General features: G+C 43.3%; 1 protein-coding gene across 5 annotated transcripts in view; it reads left to right on the forward strand.

Moving 5' to 3' along the window:
* Window positions 1-7,812: 7,812 nt before the first annotated feature.
* Window positions 7,813-20,314, forward strand: part of EPG5 (ectopic P-granules 5 autophagy tethering factor) — a 66,175-nt gene continuing 53,673 nt past the window's right edge. For 4 of the 5 annotated variants that reach the window (XM_061356947.1, XM_061356948.1, XM_061356949.1 and 1 more), the window contains exons 1-7: window positions 7,813-7,889; window positions 11,934-12,869; window positions 14,745-14,988; window positions 15,811-15,947; window positions 16,525-16,632; window positions 17,636-17,709; window positions 19,987-20,095. In XM_061356947.1, coding sequence (XP_061212931.1) covers window positions 7,830-7,889; window positions 11,934-12,869; window positions 14,745-14,988; window positions 15,811-15,947; window positions 16,525-16,632; window positions 17,636-17,709; window positions 19,987-20,095 — 1,668 coding nt within the window. In that variant the 5' untranslated portion in view covers window positions 7,813-7,829. Of the gene's footprint in view, window positions 7,890-11,933; window positions 12,870-14,744; window positions 14,989-15,810; window positions 15,948-16,524; window positions 16,635-17,635; window positions 17,710-19,986; window positions 20,096-20,314 lie in introns of those variants that run through there. The other variant, XM_061356950.1, reaches the window with a different exon arrangement.

Consider the following 20,314-nt stretch of genomic DNA (forward strand, 5'->3'; position numbering starts at 1 on the left):
AGTGAAGCAGCAGAACATGTTGCAGCTATCCCTGTGTGTGTGTTTGGCTTGCCTTCTGAATTTAAGGTCTCACCACTTTAAGGTTTCCACTATTTTTTTTGCTTTTATTTTTCCTTCCACTACCTTTTCAAAGTAACAGAATCAAAGTAGTGACCTTATTACCCATTAACCTGCTTGCTCCTCTACTCTGATCTTGTGAGACCTCACTTGGAGTATTGCGTACAGTTCTTTTGTCCTCAACATAAAAAGGACATGGAGCTGTTTGAGCAACTCTACAGGAGGACAGGCAGAGAAAGCTGTGGCTGGTCATCCTGGAGAAGAGGAGGCTGTGTGGAGACCTCCTAGCAGCTTCCAGTACCTGAAAGGGGCCTACAAAGATGTTGGGGAGGCACTCTTCACTGAAGAGTGTAGTGTTAGGATTAGTTGCTTTAAAATTAAAACGGGGATTTTAATTTAGATATAAGGAAGAAGTTCTTTACTGTGAAGGTGGTGAGGCCCTGGAATGGGTTGCCCAAGGAAGCAGAGAATGCTCCATCCCTGGCATTGTTAAAAGCCAGGTTCGATGCAGTCTTGGGTGGCATGGTTTAGTGCGAGGTGTCCCTGCCCATGACAGGGGTGTTGGAACTAGATGATTTTAAGGTCCTTTCCAACCCTAACTATTCTATGATTCTGTGATTTATGGACAGGAAGTGCAGAGGTTGCAGTCTTATCCCATGTCTGCTGCAATCTTGCAAACAGCAAGTCAGAACAAGTGCATATGTACACATGGGATGAAAGGCTGTCTTTCAGGGAAAATTTGTAAAGTCTCACAAAATTCAGCTATATCAGACTCAAAATAACAACCAGATTTAGAGGGCCCATTTCAAGTACTGTTGACCACTAAAACTGCTGTGAGGACTCCTGAAAAAATGTTGGACACTCTAAACTAAGATCAAAAGACCAGTGGAACTCCCATCTGAAGACAGACACTGGTGTATGGAAATCACCTAAGAACTCTGTATGTATTAAGATGAAGAGATAATAAGCATACATTCCTATTTCTGAAACTTTGTGAGAAGGCTGGGACTAAGTTACTAAGGGAACAAAGCAAAGGGTTTGAGATAACATAACTTAGAAAGACACACACTGTTGTTAAAGACCATGTCATCTCTGGACAAAAGATGCACTCTGTGGTTAAAAAGAATACTATCCTTGCACAATCACTAAGGCTAAGCAGGTGTAAGCTGGTTAAAGTCTAAGTTGGGGTACCACATATCTGCAAGAGAGTTATGAAATCAAAACATAAAAGGAGATAAGCAAGTAAGAGGAAGCGGCTTATAAAATTGAGTAAGGGGAGATGTAAACGGTGGTAGCAAGTAGATTATACACACTGGATAGTCTGTAAATTTCAGAGAACCCAACAAACAGTGACACACAAAAGGGTACTTGTGGCCAGGATAGAAAAGATAAATCATAGTTCTAATTTTGCTCTTTGTGACTAATCATTTGTACACCTGTTTTTGCAAAAATGTGAATACATAGCTGCTTCACTGCTGTGTCTAGCCTGAGCTTAAGTTTTTATCTAGACTGTTTCTCACAACAAGTGTGTATGTACTCGTGGGATGAAAGGCTGTCTTTCAGGGAAATGGGTAAAGGCTCATGAAATGGAGCTATACCAGACAGCACATTTCAACAGACTTGGGTTTATAGCTGCTTGGAAAAGAGATGGGCAGGAAAGAGAGAGAAGACAAATGAGTCAAGACATTTTGCTTTCATAGATCCCCAATGCTTTCTTATTACTCCATAGTTGTAGGAGAGAAGTCAGCTGGGACTGCAGGACCATGGGGTACCTAGGGAAGATGCAGTGCCTTTAGGAAGCTGGATTCGTCTCCCCAGGGACAGTGGTGTGCTGAGTGACCTCTTTCACATCGGTCCTGCAGACCTTCCTGGGTTTAACGTTCATCAAAATACCTGGTTGTGTAAAGGGATGAGTTCTTCTCTGGATGAAATCTTTTCCGACCTAGTTGGTTCTATGATTCTATGACTCATGGTTACCGCAGTTCCTGCAGACCAACATCACCTGCTCCTTGCTGTGGGCAGTGAACTTTGTAGTGGGATGAGAAGAGATCAGAAGATATTTGCTCCCTCCTTAAAGATGATAGGGCTGTTTTGTCTGTGTCGTTTCAGTTGCTTGAGACGCAGGAGTGCGAGTGGATCAACTATTTCCACAGTGCGCTCTGGCTGCAACCAGCTCTCCCAGGACTGCGTCCAGAATGTTGAAGTATGTAAAAGGGAAATCTTCATCTTTATGTTGGGAAAAGAAAACCCAGTTTGTGTCCCTGTGCTGTCTGAGCCACCAGACACCAGCATGAGTGTGCGGGCAGGTTTCAGCCAGATCTCTGACACATGAGGTTTCCTCTGGGATTCCCATGTTTTTTGAGGGTAGTGAGGCGCTGGCACAGGTTGATCAGAGAAGCTGTGGCTGCTCCATCACTGACAATGTCCAAAGCCAAGTTGGATGGGGCTTGGAACATCATGCTGTAGTGGAAGGTGTCCTTGCGCATGGCAAGGGGTTGGAACTGGATGAGCTTCAATGCCTCTTTCAACCCAAACCAGACCGATTCTGTGATTCCCCTACCATTGAATCTTGTTTCCTCAGTGAGCACTGGGCTTTCACCTGTGTGTGGTAAACAATTGGAAAAGCTCCTGTTGTTTATGAAAACTACTACAATACACAGAGAAATGGAACTCTTTTAAGAAGTCTGGTTCCTGTGCCTCTATCAAGGTAAGGGATATAACACGGACACTTGCAATTGGGATTGGAAATGATACTCTCCCCCCACACCACAAAAAAAAAAAAAAAAAAAAAAGGAAAAAAGAAAAGCACAGTGTTCTCACAGGAGAATGGATAATTGGTACATAAACTCTGAATAATCCTGATAGATACAGCATGGCCATGAGAGGCCAGAGGAAGCTTAAGCAAGCAAGGTAAGAGCAGCTGGAATTCACTGAGTTATGAGAACTGTGGACTGTTGGCAAGCTTTCGAGGTCAAGTTCTCACACCTGTGCTCAACCAATTATAAGTTAGTCACTAAGGGTCTTCAAGACATGTATCCAATCATCATATGCCAAATCACTGTAAGTGCATGCAAGAAATAGTATAAAAGGATTTAAGGCTTTGTAATAAATAGCTTTTGTCTAATCATATTGATCTCTGACTGGGTCCATGTATTTTCTGCAGCAGCACATTTTGTTGCTTTCAGTCTTTAGAGGCAGTTACTTTCTCTTGCAACTTTGGTTGCAACTATGGCAACTATGCTTTCTGTTGCTTGAAGGCTTGAATTGGGGAGTATTAGAGGAAAATATTTCCCATGCTATCAGTTCACACAGCAGGAGTTACACCGATCTGATGTCTAGTCTAACCTGTTCAAGAATACTCTCACAGTCAAAGGGTTTTGCTCCTCATTTGTGGGTCATTTCTCTCTTCTCATGATAGGAAATCTTATTCTGAAAGGGCTTGTGGTGAGGGTCTGCCCATTTTTTTCTTGTACTCAAGCTGTTCCAGAAGTGCATTATATGGAGGTGAAGGGTGCAGCGTTCAGACAGCTGGAAGGCAAGGCAGCCTGGGGAATACTGAATTTTGTCATGCTGTCTCTCAAAGCTTTCTGAGCTCCCTTGTAGAAGAGTTCAGGTTTTGGTAACAGAATGAAACGTGCTGGGCATCCCTGTATGGTTCTCCATGTGTTCTGTCTATGTGTGGAGACTGGATCAAGTAAAAGCATATGTAAGTAGAGGAAGGACAGGGTGAAGGATGCTTCTACCCAAGGGGACAGTGAGGATTCAGGGCCAAAGAGGCATGCTAAAGATGCTGTCTTCCAAGTACGTTGCTGGTGGTGAGCACACCATGGCATGCCTTGGTATCAGGTCTCCATCAAGCCCAGGCTGGCCAAACCTCTTGCCCTCCCACCAGCTCTGGGAGGGCAGTCGACAGCATCGACCCAGGGGCACACGCCACGAGCCAGGTGCACAGAGCCACGCAGATCCTCAGCATTGTGTTTTCTTCTGTGCAGGAGGGCACCTTTACCCACCCGAACCAATGCATCAAGTGAGTTACCTTATGGGGTTTCTGGCTCCATGGAAGAACTCTGCTTTTGCTCTTCCCCATCAGATTATAAGCTTTAGCTCTCTAAAGGGAATGTTTTAGCTGAGGCTCTTGCTGTAGGCCCAGTCTGCACTGAAAGGTCCAAGGAAGTTGCACTTTGAGTTTCGAGGCAAGGCAAAACTGAGGACAAGTTCTGATCAAAGCACCTGTATGTAGACATTTCTGAAGCTTAAGGATGTCCAAGCTTGGGATCCCACCAGTCTCTGCAGTCTGGGCCTTTTCCTCATTCAACATGATGAGCTATATAATTCCCTTTGGCACTTTAGTGATGGAACTTAGTAAAATGGTTTGGTTTTTCAGCAAAACAAGACAACTTTTTCAGCCTCATACACCATTGCCTCCCATCCCTTTAACACAGGTGGGCAGTATTTCTGTCCTGTTTAGAGTTGTGTAAGGAGCACTTCTCATAAGCAGACCTAATTTCTCTGTGCTCTGTGTTTGAGGTGAGCCTGATTATACCATAGTTGATGGATACAGTTTGATACATCACTAGTAGTCACAGTAAGTACTCATACTTGATGAACAGGATTTAATATGAGAGACAGCTACACATTGACCAGGGTCAATGGAGAAAGAAAGGCCACTGGTTAAGGGATGACAATTTGAGGTGACCAGCTGGGAGTGACGGTCATGTCAGGTCTCTGGTCTCTTGTGTAAAATGAAGCTGTGGTTTAGATGCTGTTGATCCTGTTCTATAGGTTCTCCAGGCAGAAGACATTGTTGTTTTGGCCAGCGTGGTGGTGTTTCCACTTGCTCACAGCCACAGAGCTGAAGTGCTTCTCCGTTTCAGCAAAGTACTTGAGGACTTAGACAATTATTTACACATTCAGAAAGTGCCTATTACAAATCTGTGCCTTTGATCAACAAACTCCTTGGACAGGTATCTCAGCTTCACACACAGGGGAAGAAAAGGAACCCAAGCGATGGACCCAGACGCAGGGGCCAACTGCGTCAGAAGAATTTGATTTGAAGTTCTTCCAAAGTGCAGCCATCTGGAAGAGGCTGGAGATAACCAAGAATTCATAAGTGCTGAGGGGACTGTTGCACAATGCATATATATCCCACTCAGATCTCAGGTTAAGCTTTTCCCTGTTTCTCAAGTCCTTCATTAATGGTGATTAAGCTTGCAATTTAGGTTTAATTTTGGCCATTTATTTCAGGAAGCTCACTTATAGGAGCACCAGCAATACACTGCTTGTCTGCCTTAGCTGTAGTTGTGCTCCAGGTTTAAGTCCTGATACTGAAAGCTGACTTGCATCTTGTGTGGTGCAGCAGTCCACAGCGCAGCTACCCAGTGAGAGGCTGTGCTGCCACAAACCTGCACCCTGCAGTGTTGCTGAGGATCTGGAGAAGTTGGTCAGCTCTTCAACCACCTCTCCAATGAGGGGCTTTGCAGATTTTTAGCTTCATGTGATAGCTCGAGCCTGTTATGCTCTGCAGACCCTCATTTGATTAACTTCTGGTAAAGAAGTCCCTTGGACTTGCTGTGACTGTGCACCACTGGAAATAAGCTGAGCTATGAATGTTGGGCTGGGGCTCTGAAATTCATTTTCTGACCATATCTCCTCAAAGTTCATTCTTTTTTTATTACCATATACATGATCATGGCTTTGATTCAGAAGCTCATGTGCTGCAGGGCTGCTGGTCTCTCTCATATCCTCATGTGCAGCATTGCTTAAGAAGGTCCTCAGTGCCTTATGACACAGGGATGGAGAATACGGGGACCAGCACACAGTTCAGCTGTTTAAACCTGGTGCCAGGTACCTTAACTTTGGAGCAACGGGAGCTGCTGATGTATGATATTCTTCAAGTTGAATCTGCATGACTTCAGTGCATGTCTAAGCCAAACAACCCCTGGAGCTTTTACTGTTATTTCCTTGTGTGGAGAGGATGACAGCAAGCTTAAACATCTCTCCTGCTGCTCTGCAGTGGACTGTGCAAAATACACATGACAATGAATCAGTTGTCCATTTTCATTTCTGAAAGACAAAGTGTACAAATACTCTGAAGGACCCTTCTGCAGTCTTAGTTTTTAAATATATCTTTTATGATTAAGTTTTGAGACTTGTGTGCTGGATATCTTTCTTTTAAAGGAGGTCATGTTCACTTTTTGTCAGTGCTAGTACACCTTCAAAGCACCCTAGGATGTTCAGGTTCTTTCTCCTGGAAGGAAGCCTACGAGAGCATATCCTTGCTCAGCCTTTACTTCCGACTTGCTCAATACCACGACAGCTCTGGGACAGAAAAAACCAAGTTTTTAGCCTCCTCCTAGGCCCCTATAGTGAGGCCCAGTCGTGGGGCCTTATAGGAGAGCCTGGCCCCTCCACAGGTCCGTATCGGGGAACCTGGCCTCCTCCTAGGCTCCTACGGAGGAGCCTGGCCACTGCCTTATAGAGGAATTTGGATTTTTCCCTGGCTCCTAGTGATCCTGGAGATCCTGGTCTCCCATCTGGTCCTCGACAGCGGAACCTAGCTCCCTGGCAGGCTCCTGTGGAGGAGCCTGGCCTCCACCCAGGTGCTATAGAGAATGCTGTCCCCCCCCAGAGGCCCTTATAGGAGGGCTAATCCTCATCCTGTTATAAAAATTCTGTCTTGACCATGATCTGATTGAATTAATTTTTTATTACACTTGATTAATATTGAGAGTCAATAAGCAAGCAGTGCTGGGTGCGCCGGGGAGTCTCTGCTCCATCCAAGACGCACACCGAGATTTCTGGGGTACAGTCTCTTATACTCCTTGGTCTTGGGTTTCAGCCAATCCTGTCGTCTCCTTTACCTGAATATCAACGTGGTTCCTTTTCGTTGTTGTCCTCCTGTTGCTGGGGGCTTGTCTTCGGGTGAAGAAGCTTCTTAAAAAGTTACTGAATTCCCTGGTAATACATTAACGGGGGATGTCTATCACAAGCTTAACCACTGTCTTAGCCCCCTAAATTCAATTTCTTATATAGTTACTTATTCAATACACAAGTTTCACCTCATCCTGTGAAGGATCTCTTGATTACCTAACCCCCTAAAGCATTCAAGCAGTTAAACAAAGTACCCCTTTAATTAGCAAAAAGCTTTTGAGGCATTCAAGTAGTTAAACAAAGCAACAAAGCGTTTGATTAAGAAGGATTATTCCTTTGTTTCTTCTTCTCTTTCATCATTGTATTGACAGGAACATCTATCATAATCTGACCATTCTTATACATTCTACACGATACAATGATTTCAAGGATTTTTGATTCCGACCATTCTTATACATTCTACACGATACAATGATTTCAAGGATTTTTGATTCCCTCCAAAGTACAATGATGACAAAGACTCCTCACACAAAGTTGCTCACACGAATCACTCCTATATATCTCAGAATCCCAAAGTCCTATAGAGGGGCTTGGCCTCCCCACAGAACGCTGTGTAGTAGTCAGACTTCCCTTTCGGCTCTTACTGAGGAGCCTGGCTTTACCGTAGGAAGCTGTATTTGAACCCACCCCGAACCCGCCCCGCTCCTGACAGAAGACCCCGCCCCTCAGCCGCCTTGCTTAGGCCAGGTTCCGCCGTCCCCGCTTGCGTTGCGTCCTTCCGTGCCTCATGAAACCTCATGGAGCCTCCGCGCTGCTGATTGGACGGGAGCTCTCAGGGGTGGTGTCAGCCCTCTCCTTTTCCGCCCGCAGCCGCTGTAGGCGCTGTGGTGGTGCCGCAGTGGATGATAATGGCGGAGTCCGTGAGGGGGCCCCGCAAGGCCCGCGCCAAGAGCAGGCCGAAGGTACGGGGGTAGTGGGGGGGGCGGCGGCGAGCGGCTCGGGTTGAGGTTCAGGTTGAGGCTGAGGTTGAGGCTGAGGTTGAGGTTGAGGTTGAGGTTCAGGTTCGTTCTGCCGGGCTGGACTCGGCGCTTACCGTTTGTGGCGGGTTCGGTGAGCTTAGAGAGGCGGGGAGGGTTCTGTGGGGTTGTTACAGGCTGTGGGACGTTCGTTAGGGCTTTGTTTCTTGTTGGGGGCTATTCTGAGTGAGTTTAAAGCGGCGGAGAGTGTGTTAACTGCAGGCCGTTTGTGTCCGTGTTTGTTTGCTGCTGGAAGCACTTAGATCAGGGGGTGTGTGTTTACGGGAAAAGACGTGCCATCCCTGGCAGTGTTCAAGGCCAGGCAGGACGGGGCTTAGCGCACCCTGGTCTAGTGGAAGGTGTCCCTGGCCGTGGCAGGGGCTGGGACTGGATGAGCTTTGGGTTCCTTTCCAACACAGCCCAGTTGTGAGTCTGTGTTTCTTATAGTATATGGTCTTTTGAAGTAGTTTTGCACGGTGAGGCAGCTGCAGTAGGTTCTGTCGTGAAGCCGTATGGCAATAGAACTTACTGGTGTTTAGCACTATTTTACTATAGTGTGGGGTGACAGTCTTACTACATCTCATATGCACAGCTTTAACTCTGGAATACTCAACTCACGAGGCTGTAGTAGTATAGAAGTTTGCAGCCTTTTTTCTTCGTTAGCTGATGCTACGTTTAACAATGCCCCTTCCTAAGTTTTAATGCTGCTGTATGTTCCTTGTTCAGTCTGTTGGTACCGACAGCTTTCTGAAGCCGTTATTTTCTTTGCATCTGTGACACACAGTATTTCCGTAGTTTGTGAAATGGTCTGAACTGAAATAGCTTTCCTCAGAGCTGGGCCAAGTTGGAAATGTTTCTCTTAATTGCCTAAACTCTTTCATGTTGTAAGCTGCAGCACAGAGAGCAATGGCAGTGAAGTCCTGGCTGTCAAAGCCCTTTGAGAATAAATTGGTGAATTAATTGACCACTGTTCTGTAAAACAAGGGTTGGATCTAAATGTCAGCTATGGCTGTGATTCCAGAACAAGTTTTAGTTAGTGGGCAGGTAAAGACTGGAGGGAAAACCCATCACAGAAGAGTGTGTGATTGTTTTGGTTCAGCCCGTGATTGTTTTGGTTCAGCCCGGTAGCGTGTGTGTGGCAGTCGCATTGTAAGGCTGCTGCTTGGGGGAATCAGTTCCTTGCAGGAAGGTGATGATTCACTGGTGACACCGCAGCCGATTAACATGTGTAGAATGACTCGGGCGACTCCTGTCTTTGGCTGTGACTTCCAGGTGAACAATTCCCTAGCAATGTCACGTGTGGAATCCATATTTCCTCAGTGTTACAGTGACCCATTCCTGATATTTTTGTGGCTGTTACTATGGTCACCTCTATTAATATTGTGTCTTGAGGATGCAGTTTGGGGCTCAGTCACATTAAATGACTTTTCCATTTCCATGCCTCAGAAACAGCCATAATCTGGTGAAAAGCTGAATTTTCTGAGAACTGTGAGGAAGGCTGCTCAGCTGCAGGGCTGCCAAGCAGTGGGACGAAGCCCAGGGCTTCCTGAAAATAGTAGCCCCAAAGTTCAGCACCAGCAACACAGTGAGGTAGAAAAAGCCCAGTGAACCCAGAACTGGTAAAGATGAGCCTGTGTGTCTGTGTGCATCTTGGTGGGAAGCACTCATATCATAGAATCCCAGCTTGGTGTGGGTTGCAAAGGAGCTTAAAGCTCATCCAGTTCCAACCCCTGTCACAGGCAGGCACATCTTCTGCTAGAGAATGTTGCTCCAAGCCCCGTCTAACCGAGCCCTGCCGGGGTGGGGCAGCCACAGCTTCTCTGGGTAGCCTGTGCCAGGGCCTCACTGCCCTCACAGGGAAGAGCTTCTGCCTAAGAGCTCATCTCAGTCTCTTCTCTGGCAGGTTAAAGCCATTTTCCTTGTCTTGTCCCTACAGGGCCTTGTTCAGAGCCCCGCTCCAGGTTTCTTGTAGCCCCTTTAGGCACTGGAGATGGTATAAGGTCTCTCATTAAGGAGCATTTTCTTCAGGCTCAACCAGCCCATCTCTGTCAGCCTGGCTCCGGAGCAGAGCTGCTTCAGCCCTTGCAGCATCTCTGTGGCCTCCTCTGGACTGGCTCCAACAGCTCCACATTCTTCCTGTGCTGTTGCCCCAGAGCTGGATCAGGACTGCAGGGGGGGTCTCCCCTGAGCACAGCAGAGGGGGAGAACCCTCTTCCTCGACCTGCTGCTCACGCTGTGGGGGTGCAGCCCAGGATAGTGTTGTTTACTTCTGTGCCAGGAAAGGGGAGTGGTTTGGCATGGACGAGGCTAATGAGCAGGTGTCATGTTTGGCTTAAAGGCTAAACCTCAGAACATAGAACAGCAAGTTTTGTTTGCCTGTTAATTCAGAACCTGATTGCTCTTATCCTTTCTCAGATGAAATCCCTGTTAAAAATTATGGCCTTTTTTTTTTTTTTTTCCCTTGGAATTTGGGAACTGAAGGGTACTTCATAAATTTGAAAAACAGCCATTTTATCTAACAGTGGCATTTGGGAGGAATACAGTATGCTACTGAGAGATAAAGGGAGGTTTTTTCTGTATGAGAACTACGAGAGGGAACTTTGAGGTTGTAGCAGGGAAAGGAGCAGCATTGTTTGCAAAGTTTGTGATTCAGCACACTGTCAGAGTATGATCTAGTGTTAAAGTATGCTGTGGAAATTGCTGACCTTGAGTTAATTGTTAGGAGATATTTATTGTAACAACAAGTCCTAATTTAAGGAACTGTGTGGTTCTATTTTTAACCTCTCACCTGTAGCTTCAGTTATCCTTGGAGTGTGTCAGAACTGTGTTGTGATTGGATACTGGAAAACGCAATCTGAAAGCAAGGCCAGTGTATTGCTATTTTGTAAAACAGCTGTTATCATATGTGAAGGAAAATTAGGCTAGAGATGGAGGTTAGCTAGGGCCTAGATGCGAGTTGTTTTCATGTGTGCCTTCTCCTAAGGCGAAGTCATGTCAGATGTTTAGTGAAAGTATATGTGATACTGTAAGCATGTTCTGTCATATTTTGATCAGTTATGGAGGAATTTTGAGAGCTTTTCTGAACTTCAGCTGACTTCTTTGTCATGTTATCTCAGAAACTGGAGTGCTGTAACCCATCTCTTTTCAGTTTCACTCCATATAAACTGGTAGGTGTACACAAATAGTTTATAAATTGACAGAACACCTTGCTAATTTTATCTTGTAGGAATTTGCATCTGATTTACAAATTGGCAAACTCATTGCTGATCTCATGTACAATATTATTTCCCATGCTGTGCTTTGGGAAGGAGACTAATCTACACCTTAGACTGTGTATATGGGATGTATTTACCCCAAAACTGATCTTAATGTGAAAGCAGGCAATAGATTTGCAATTTTAATGTCATTGCCAACTTTTCCTACATCTCTAGCATGTAGTTCCTATTAAAAAATAGGTATTTCAGTAATTGTACTGATGTTATGATGGTTTTAAAATGAGGTTGGTGGGTGCATTTAAGACTTTCTTTGTTCTGAAATTACCTTTTTGAAAATATTATTTTAGTAAAATATTTCTGTAAAACTTAAGGCAAATCACAATTTTTTTTTTTTTTTTTTTGTAATATGGTGTTATCTAGTGACTTTTTAGAGGTCAGGGTGCTTTTACTTTGATTATTTTATGTTAATGAAGCATTCTGTCCTGTGGTATTTAAAACTTCTTTCTTAGAAATGTTGAAGCATTAATCAAGAGCTGACCAAGAGAATAGATACTGATAGACAGGCTTCAAAGGGCAGCTAAAAACATTGGTCTGTGTGGTATATTTGTTTTTATCTTTAATAGTATGCAAATTAATGTGTTAAAGAGGAGCTTTTGAAGTTTTGATGTTGACAGACACTAGTTTTGGTAATGGTGGGATTTCGGGGGAGTTAAACCTCATAGTGACACTGTTAATTATGATTTTTTGTTTGTTTGTTTTATTTTATTTTCCCTAGGAAAAAAAGAAGAGAAGTAGTGAGGAGACCCAGGTACAAGAGTCTGATGTTTTCCTCCTTCCTGTGGCAGAAGTGTCTTCTCAAGCCAATAAAGTGCAAGTGAAACATCCTGGAGAATTTACTGAAATTCGGCTCAGTGATGAAGTGGAGGAAGGAAAACCCAAAAGTGATGTGTGTGACATCTCCCAGAGTAATTTATCTTCAGCAAATGAAGGGTCTTCTGCAACGATTCTGGAGTCTCCCACGGATGCAGAAAAGCTCAGAGCCGATCCTTCCCATGAGGAATGTGGGGGGGATGTTGAGAAGAGTGGAAAATCCAAGCTGGACAAACTTCACAGCCCTATGGAGGTGGTTGCTAGCAGATCAGGAAACTCCGATTTGTTGAGTAGTACCTTCCATTCCAGTGCTGCTGGCTCTCAGACAGTAGTGGGCTTTGTACAGGATAAAGGACCTGAAAATGTACATGAAGTTAAAAATCCTCTTGTCTGTTCTTCAGAGAAGCTTCCTCTTAGCATCTCACAGCTCTCTGAGAAATCCAAAGCACGTGTTCCACGGCCAATATTCAAATCAGTTTATCCAGACTTATCAGCTGAACTGTCCTGTGAGAGACCAACCGTAATAGCAGTGAAGCCACTGTTGCACGATGAAAGGCTATATCCAGAGCTGCCCACTGAGCCAGAGCTGGTGCCATTTACAAGGGAACAGCTGAAAATCTTTGAGCCATGTTCGTGGCTGGAAAATGTTGATTCCTATACAGAGGAATTTGAAAGCATTGCTCATCAGGACAGGCATGAGTTCTATGAACTGCTCCTGAACTACATGCGCTGCAGGAAGCAGCTGTTGCTAGCTGAGGCAGAGCTCCAGGCTATGACTACAGACTGCCAAAATGTTAAGGGGAGATTATGGACTTTCAAAGATGAACAGAAAACTGTGCAGGTGCTGTTGCCAAAGCCACTTCTGAACCCTGATTATCTGGATGTGATTCCAGACATTAAGTTTACAGTGTCATCCTGTTGAGATTTAAGGCAGTTTGTTGTTTATTTTAACTCTCGTAGGTGTAGGGTAATGGGATTCTCAGGCAGTGTTCTCTTTTGAAGTCAGACTCGTTTCTGCAGTCAGTCAGAACAAGCTGTGTACACACAGTTCTGCCTGTAGCATGGGGTGAATTTTGTATCACGGTACTCCAAGTAGATGCAGGACATACGTGGTGAAGGAGGACTTCAAAATGACTGTAGTGGTGATGTCCCATCTGCCTTGCTGCCTGCAGTGACAGTTTTCATTGATGTCATTCCTGGCTGTGCTGCTTTCAGAGGTGGCAGCTGCAGAGGAGCTGGAGTCATGCTTTTGACCAAGCCTGTTGCTCAAAGCAGAGGGAGCAGGAGGTCCATCCACTTCCAGTAACTGTTGCTCCATAAGTGTAGTTGTAGTTTTAGGTAACATCGAGGGTGTTCATGGCTCTCTGTAGCCTTTCTGTCTGCAAACCAGAGGGCTCTGGGGAGTGTTTTGGGACACGCATTAGAAAAGTTTTTGCCCAAACTTGTTTTGTATCACATGTCTTTGGAACTGGATATTACAGTGGGAGTGAATGAAATTACTCTGGCACTCTGATGCTGTTTATAGCCAACATGTCACCAAAATTGTCCAAGGGTGCTAAATCCCAATGTATGTAGTAACTTTTATTACTGTTTCTATGAGTGCAGTGCCTCTCCTGTGCAGTTCCTCAGAACTGAGACACTGAGAGACATTCACTGAACAGATAAGGATCTTTTTACTGGGGAACAGCTCTGAGCCTCACAGGAGTCTCAGCTGTGTGCTGATCACTTTCTACACTGAAAGCAATTTTGGCTTCACTTGTACGTCTTCACTGGTCATCATACAGTTGGCTAAGGTTGTTGCTTGCTTTATTCCATTCCATTTCACTGTGTATTTATTGTATGTCCAGAATAATTGTCTTTACTCTAATTTGGACAGAGCTTTGGGTGACATGGCCTAGTGTGAGGTGTCCCTGCCCATAGCAGTGGGCTTGGAACCGGATGATCTTAAGGTCCTTTCCAACCCAAACCATTCTATGATTCTAATTTAAAATTCTTATTCTACTAACTTAGAAAACAGAGGGGTATTCAAGCTAAGCTTACAAAGTGCTGGTTCTGAAATATGTTTTCGGTTGCATAAAAGAAAACCAGGAATGTTATGTATTATGGCTTTCTTATGCTGAAGAATGAAGAGATCATAGAATCAGCTAGGTTGGAAGAGACCTTTAAGATTATCAGGTCCAAGAGATGGGGCAGAGGAAGGCTGGCCTCAGCTTTTAATTCCAGCTTGGGAGAAAGTTATCGTGCAGTTAACATCTCAGAATTTTAAACATAAAATGGAGAATTGCTACAAATACTCAGTTCTGGAAGCTTAGAAACAAATATATCTTGTTTCAGTACATATGTTAGCTGTAAAACATTAGGTGCAAATATTTATCTAAATCTATAAAGAAGCAGCTGTGCAAACTGGGAGACTTGGTTTTGTTCACATCTGTCAGTGATACAGACAAGTCACTTCAGGTCTACTTCTAAAATTGAGTTACTGAGCGTTTACAGAGTTATTTTTTCAGAAGTCAGGGATGTGAATCTTCTATAATCAGTAGCTCTAAAAAATATATAGGATGTTCCCAAATATTTGTCTTTTCTACTTATGTATTGTCCCCTTTCATGAAAGTTGTGAAATGTTGAGGAGTGGGTTATGTCAAAGTTATGTCTGTAAGCATGCTTGACTCAAGAAAATGGCAGAACCACTTACATGAAATAATTGGTCTCTTTCCAGGGTGTCTGTGCAGATCAGTGCAAAGTGACGGGTCACCATCGCTACCAGACAGTGGAGCTGAATGACAGTGTGCTGGGGGAACTGAAAAGGCTATTGGAAGCCAAAGCAGAACACGTGCATCAAACACTGGCACTGCACTCGTACACTTCAGTGTTGTCCCGTTTGCAGGTGGAGTCATATGTCTACAGGTTGCTCAGCAGCTCATCCCTGCTGAGATCAGTGGCTCTTCAGCAGCAGGAACAAGGTTTGTTGCTGGTCTGGATTGCTCCCTATGCTGTTCAGGGTGCCCAGCACCTTGTTCACCTGCAATTTGGAGTCTTGTGGTAGAATTTGTGTACTGGAGTGTTTCTCTTCTGGTGCTGAAACCTGCTGAACTTATGCAGAGATCAGAGAAACTTTGTTCTGACAGGAAAGTTTCAAGTGCTGTTATATTATCTACTTGGAGAGTGGAAGCTGAATGCAGGAATGCTTTCTTCTTCACACCAGGTGGGATGGGACACTCAGACTCCAGTCTTTTGTTGTCAAAGGCAATGTATAATGCAGTGCCTTTTCTAAACTGATTATGCACGATTCTAAAACCAGCTGGGTAACTTTCCTCCTTTACTGCCTCTTTGAAGGCCACTTGGAATCTTGCAGTGCTAATACTTAGAAATCCTATTTTTCATCCTAGGTGTATTACTTATTTGGATTTGTTCCAGTGTAATATTTTTGCTTTCTGCCCTGGACATTTATCCTTTCTACTCCTTCTCCCTTTGTCCCCATCTCCTAGATGGTTTATATGCATGGTAAACAGTGGTTTGTACGGTTTCTGTTGAGGGAAGGCCTTTTATGAGAGTAACTGTAGTATATTCTTCCTGTAATTAGTGTCTGGTGCTTAATTATAAGATACATGAAGTCCTTTACATAAGTGTTCTTCTTTGTCAGGTTTTGCAGGCAGCTGTGTTGAAATATCTTGGTATCTATAGATACAGAGAGGAAGTTTTCGATATAGCCCCCAAACCACTACTTTCATAACTATTCTGAGAGCAGCTCACCAAAGCTCCTTAATTCTCTTCTTAATTTACAGTTTCAAAGCAGTCAGAAAATCTTTCTGCAGACTTGGGCCACTTGAAGGAGTGCATCAGCGTCCTTTTCAGTTTCACTCGCAGAGTTATTGAAGATCCTCAGTTCCAGAGTGACCTTCTCATGTGGCTGCAGAGACTGGTGAGGGAGTAAGCATGGATGTATCTGATCCAGCACGTGGGATGAATTTGGGAGTGATTTCTAGAAGTGTTACTGTTTTTCTCACTGTCACACATACAGTGATTTTCTGGGGGTTTGTTCTACTTGAGGAACAGAATCTCTTAGTGAATGAATTCCCTTGTCTGATGAAGTCAGTGGAGGTCAGCAGCATTCATGAGGGCTGGCACTTGAGCAGTCAGCACTGCTCACTGACAATACTGCTCACAGACTTAATATTCATTATGCTTTTAATTTTTGAAGTTAAAACTAATTAGACTTGTAATTTTCAAGAAACTTCTATTCTTGCATATTTATAAGTGAACTAGTTTTTAGTGAAACTTCAAAGTAAGTAATCTGATACACCAGGAAAAACAATTTGTAGTTCATAAGCTGGGCAAGCGGACTTAAATGTTTTTCTCTTGTAACTTGCTCTGAAAATTGAGGTTTGTTAGAAAGCATGGGAAAGAGAAATGAAAACACAGTATTAGTCTTAATTAGCAATTCTTTAAATTAATGAGCCTTGAAATTGTTCACAGGATTCCAATATTCTTCTGTTTAGGTGTCTGTGTTGCAAAGAATTGGCTGTCCAGGTGACCATCTCTTCCTCTTCAACCACATCCTTCGGTGTCCAGCTGGGATCAGTGAATGGGCTTGTCCATTCATTCAGGTGTGAATGTTTAATTCTTCATTGTCAGAAAGGTGGAGTGGAGTGGAAAATAGAGGAAAGTGTCTTATGCCTTATCAACTCCTTATGCTGACACTCTTTCCAGGCATGTGGAATCGTCTTTAAAGTGAGGAGTTTGTCGAGTGATGTATTTACTGATGTTAGCCCAAGCACAAGCAGGTTAACAGAGAAACACAGTGAAAGGGAGTCAGGGAATTGTGGTGTGCCGCAATGGGCCTCGAACAGCAGCAGATTCTAAGAAAAGGAAAAAATATTCAGACTTGCAGCAGCAACCGTATATAAGAAAAGTGAGATTGGAGGTGGCTGTGATTGATGTGTAAGGGCTCAGGAAGAGCAGATTTCTGTATCCTGAATAGGGAAATGGGACTGGTTTCCTTCAAGAGTTTATTAGTTGGTGATTTTAAGGTCAAGAGAAAGAGCTCACGGTATAGATCAGAGGGAGTGCAGATATCCAAAGGCACCAGGGCATTCTTGCAAAGAGCATTTTTTCTCCTTCAAGAGGGGAAGATGTTGGAAATGTAGCTGTAGGGAAAGGATTGCAATTACACAAAGAGGGGAAAAGCAAGGGATGAAATATAATGATAGAATACAATCACTTAGGTTGGAAAAGACCCTTAAGATCACAGAGTCCAAGCGTTAACCTCACATAGCAGGATCCTAACTTCCCATGTGCTCAACATCCCATTTCCCCTGGTGCCCCGCAGTACATGTGAAACAGAGAAGCTGTCTATTTTTGTGGACCTTTTGATGGTTATTTTTCCTTTGTTCCTTTAATTTCTATAACTACTGCTTTCGAACAACTGCAAATATTTTGTCGTAGCAATACTTTCTCCAGGGTGTGGGTACTGTGTTGGACAGATACATTTTAGTATGAGCGAAAAGATAGTGAAAAAAGTGAAACTCAAATTTTGAATTTCTCTGATAAAACTGATTTACCCTTTATTTGGCTTATTTGTATTTACTTAGATTTTTGCAATAATTTCAGATCAAAGTCTTGGATAATCCATCAGGTGTCTTTCATTTCATGCAGTCTCTTGCCTTGCTTATGTCTCCTGTGAAGTAAGTATGATTTTATGAATATGATTATTTAAGAGTAAAAAAACATGACATATGAGCTTGTAAACTTTGAAAGGTCATAACAGGCAGTCATAAAAGCAGGCCTGAGTAAGAAACTTGTAGTTTAAATAAAACTGGTTTTACTCATTCATCTAAAAACATAGCCCTGGCAGTACATTCTCCTGCTGTGGATGGTATGGTGCAGCTTGCTTTCAGCTGTGAAATAGCTTGTGAAGACTGACATACCCGCATGTTCTGTTACTGTGAGTTCTTGCCGTGCTTGGTGGCCTGTTCATTATACTGCCTTGGCAACAAAAGCACTTGAGTGAAGGGTTTGCTGAATTGGTGTATTTGCTGGTTGGGCTTCTTATTTTTCATTTTTGTTTTTAAATCTATAAATGATGCTTGTTGCTTGGAGAAGCTAGTTAATGAAATCAATCATTAGTGAAAGCATTTACGTGCTTCAGATTAAATATATAATTTGCCTTCGTCTCTGGCCAAGTTTTAATGTCAAAGAATCAAATTGATGGTATTTAGAGCTGTCATAGTGATTTTGATACCCTGACCCTGAGTTAAGTGGGAGTCCTGTTTATTGGAAGCTATTATTTTGGAGAGTTTGGTTTTCATGTTTCTTGTCTAGAGCTGCCTGGAGAAAGAAGTCTTCTGAGAGCATGAGTACTGCTAGTGCATTTAGGTGCTTGTGTTTTGAACAAGGGCTTACTTAAGGTGTCTGGAGTGATACTCTCAACTTTTGGTACTATAACGTAGAGACGCCATAATGGCTGTACTTGCTGGTAAAAGAGCTGAGACTTGTCTGTTACAGGTGATGTATGTCAGGAACAAATTTGAATACTAAATTTGGTTTGTGAGATCAGTATCTTCATATGAATATATTAAAAAGTAAATACAAGTTTTATCGGAGTATGAATTTAAGATCTGGAGAGTGATACTATGCTGGAGTTTCGTGGCACTTTTTGCGGTGTTCTGCCAATAGATTTCATGTTGCAAGGAAGTTGGTTGTTAGGATTTTAACTTTTATATAACCTTTCTGGACATTTGTTTAACTTTTTGTTATCTCTGAGCAGCTAAGTATTTATATAATATAGAATCTGAAGGTCGGTATCCCAGACATGAGATGATCTAGTACATGGAACTGAAGCTGGCTTGATTTGAGGCAGCTCTTTCCTGGAAGGTCAGTAGTTGTAGCTCAGCATACATAGGACTAGTCTTACTGGCACTGATGCGGTGTCCAGCTAATGCAGCTATGAATGTTCTGTAGTGGAGCACTCATCCTGTTTGACTTAATGAGTGATAGCCCTAAGTGATTGTTGTAGAGGACATCTGAAAGATGATATTCTTCTTTTGGTTTGTTTTTTTTTAAAAGCATTTTCTTACACATGCGCAAGACCAGTGTTTTATGGCATATTTACCTGTGCTTCTGTACATGGCTGGTAATGATGTACATTTCTCAGAATATTGCTTGGAAGATCATTTACTGAGTGCAGCATATTTGTGTGAGTCTTGAAGGATCAAGGTTATCGTAGAATCATTTAGAATCATGGAATCATTTAGGTTGGAAAGAACTTTTAAGAATATTGGTTGCAACCATAAACCTAACACTGACAAGTCCTCCACTAAACCGTGTTATTCAACCTTTTGGTGAAGAAATTGTTCCTAATTTCCAGTCTAAGCCTCCCCTGGCACAGCTTGAAGCCATTTCCTCTTGTCCTACAACTTGTTACTGGGGAAATGAGGTGACCACCACCTCACTACAGCCTACTGTCAGGCAGTTGTAGAGAGCGATAAGGTCCCCCCAAGCATGCTCTTTTCCAGGCTAAACCCTCCGAGGTCCCTCAGCCATTCCTTATCACACTTGTGCTCCAGGCCCTTCACCAGCTCCATTGCCCTTCTCTGGAGCTGCTCCAGCACCTCAATGTCCCTCCTGTAGTGAGGGGCCCAGAAGTGAACAGAGGATTTGAGGTGTGTCCTCAGCAGAGTCCAGTAGAGGGGGATGGTCACTGCCCTGGCCCTGCTGGCCACACTATTGCTGATACAGGCCAGGATGCTGTTGGTCTTCTTGGCTGCATGGGCAAATTGCTGGCTTATATTCTGTTGGCAGTAGACCAACACCCCCAGGTTCTTTTCCACTGGGCTGCTTTCTGACATAGTTGTTAATTACTTGTTCTTGTATTTGTTTTTCTGATATCTCCTCCTAAATAAAAGATGACTTAATTCAGATTTTTTAATTTTCTGCAAACTTTATTTTTCACCTCAAATCAGAAATCGGGTGGACTTCATGTGCCATATGAAACCAACTGAAAGGAAAAGTTCCTCTTCATCTGGGAAAGAATCTGGGAACTGGACCCTGGTAGATGAAGGAGGAGAAGAGGTACAGCAAGAGACTTCTTTCTCTTTTTCCATTTATGCTTTTGCTCAGCTTATTGTATTGATTTTTTTTCTGAAATGGAGAAAAAAAGCTGACTTGTCTGGTTAAATAATATGATTCAAAACTTAGGTTTGTTGTATTCTCCTTTTATCTCTGTGATATAACTGTAGATAGTGGAGATTCCAGAATGAGTGTTACTGATAGGATTTGAACATTTGAGCT

The sequence above is a fragment of the Neopsephotus bourkii genome, unplaced genomic scaffold, assembly GCF_033783945.1.
Source record: "Neopsephotus bourkii isolate Nb327-2 ecotype Australia unplaced genomic scaffold, CSIRO-AGI_Nbou_v1 NB_874, whole genome shotgun sequence".
In the NCBI taxonomy this organism is placed as follows: Eukaryota; Metazoa; Chordata; class Aves; order Psittaciformes; family Psittacidae; genus Neopsephotus; species Neopsephotus bourkii.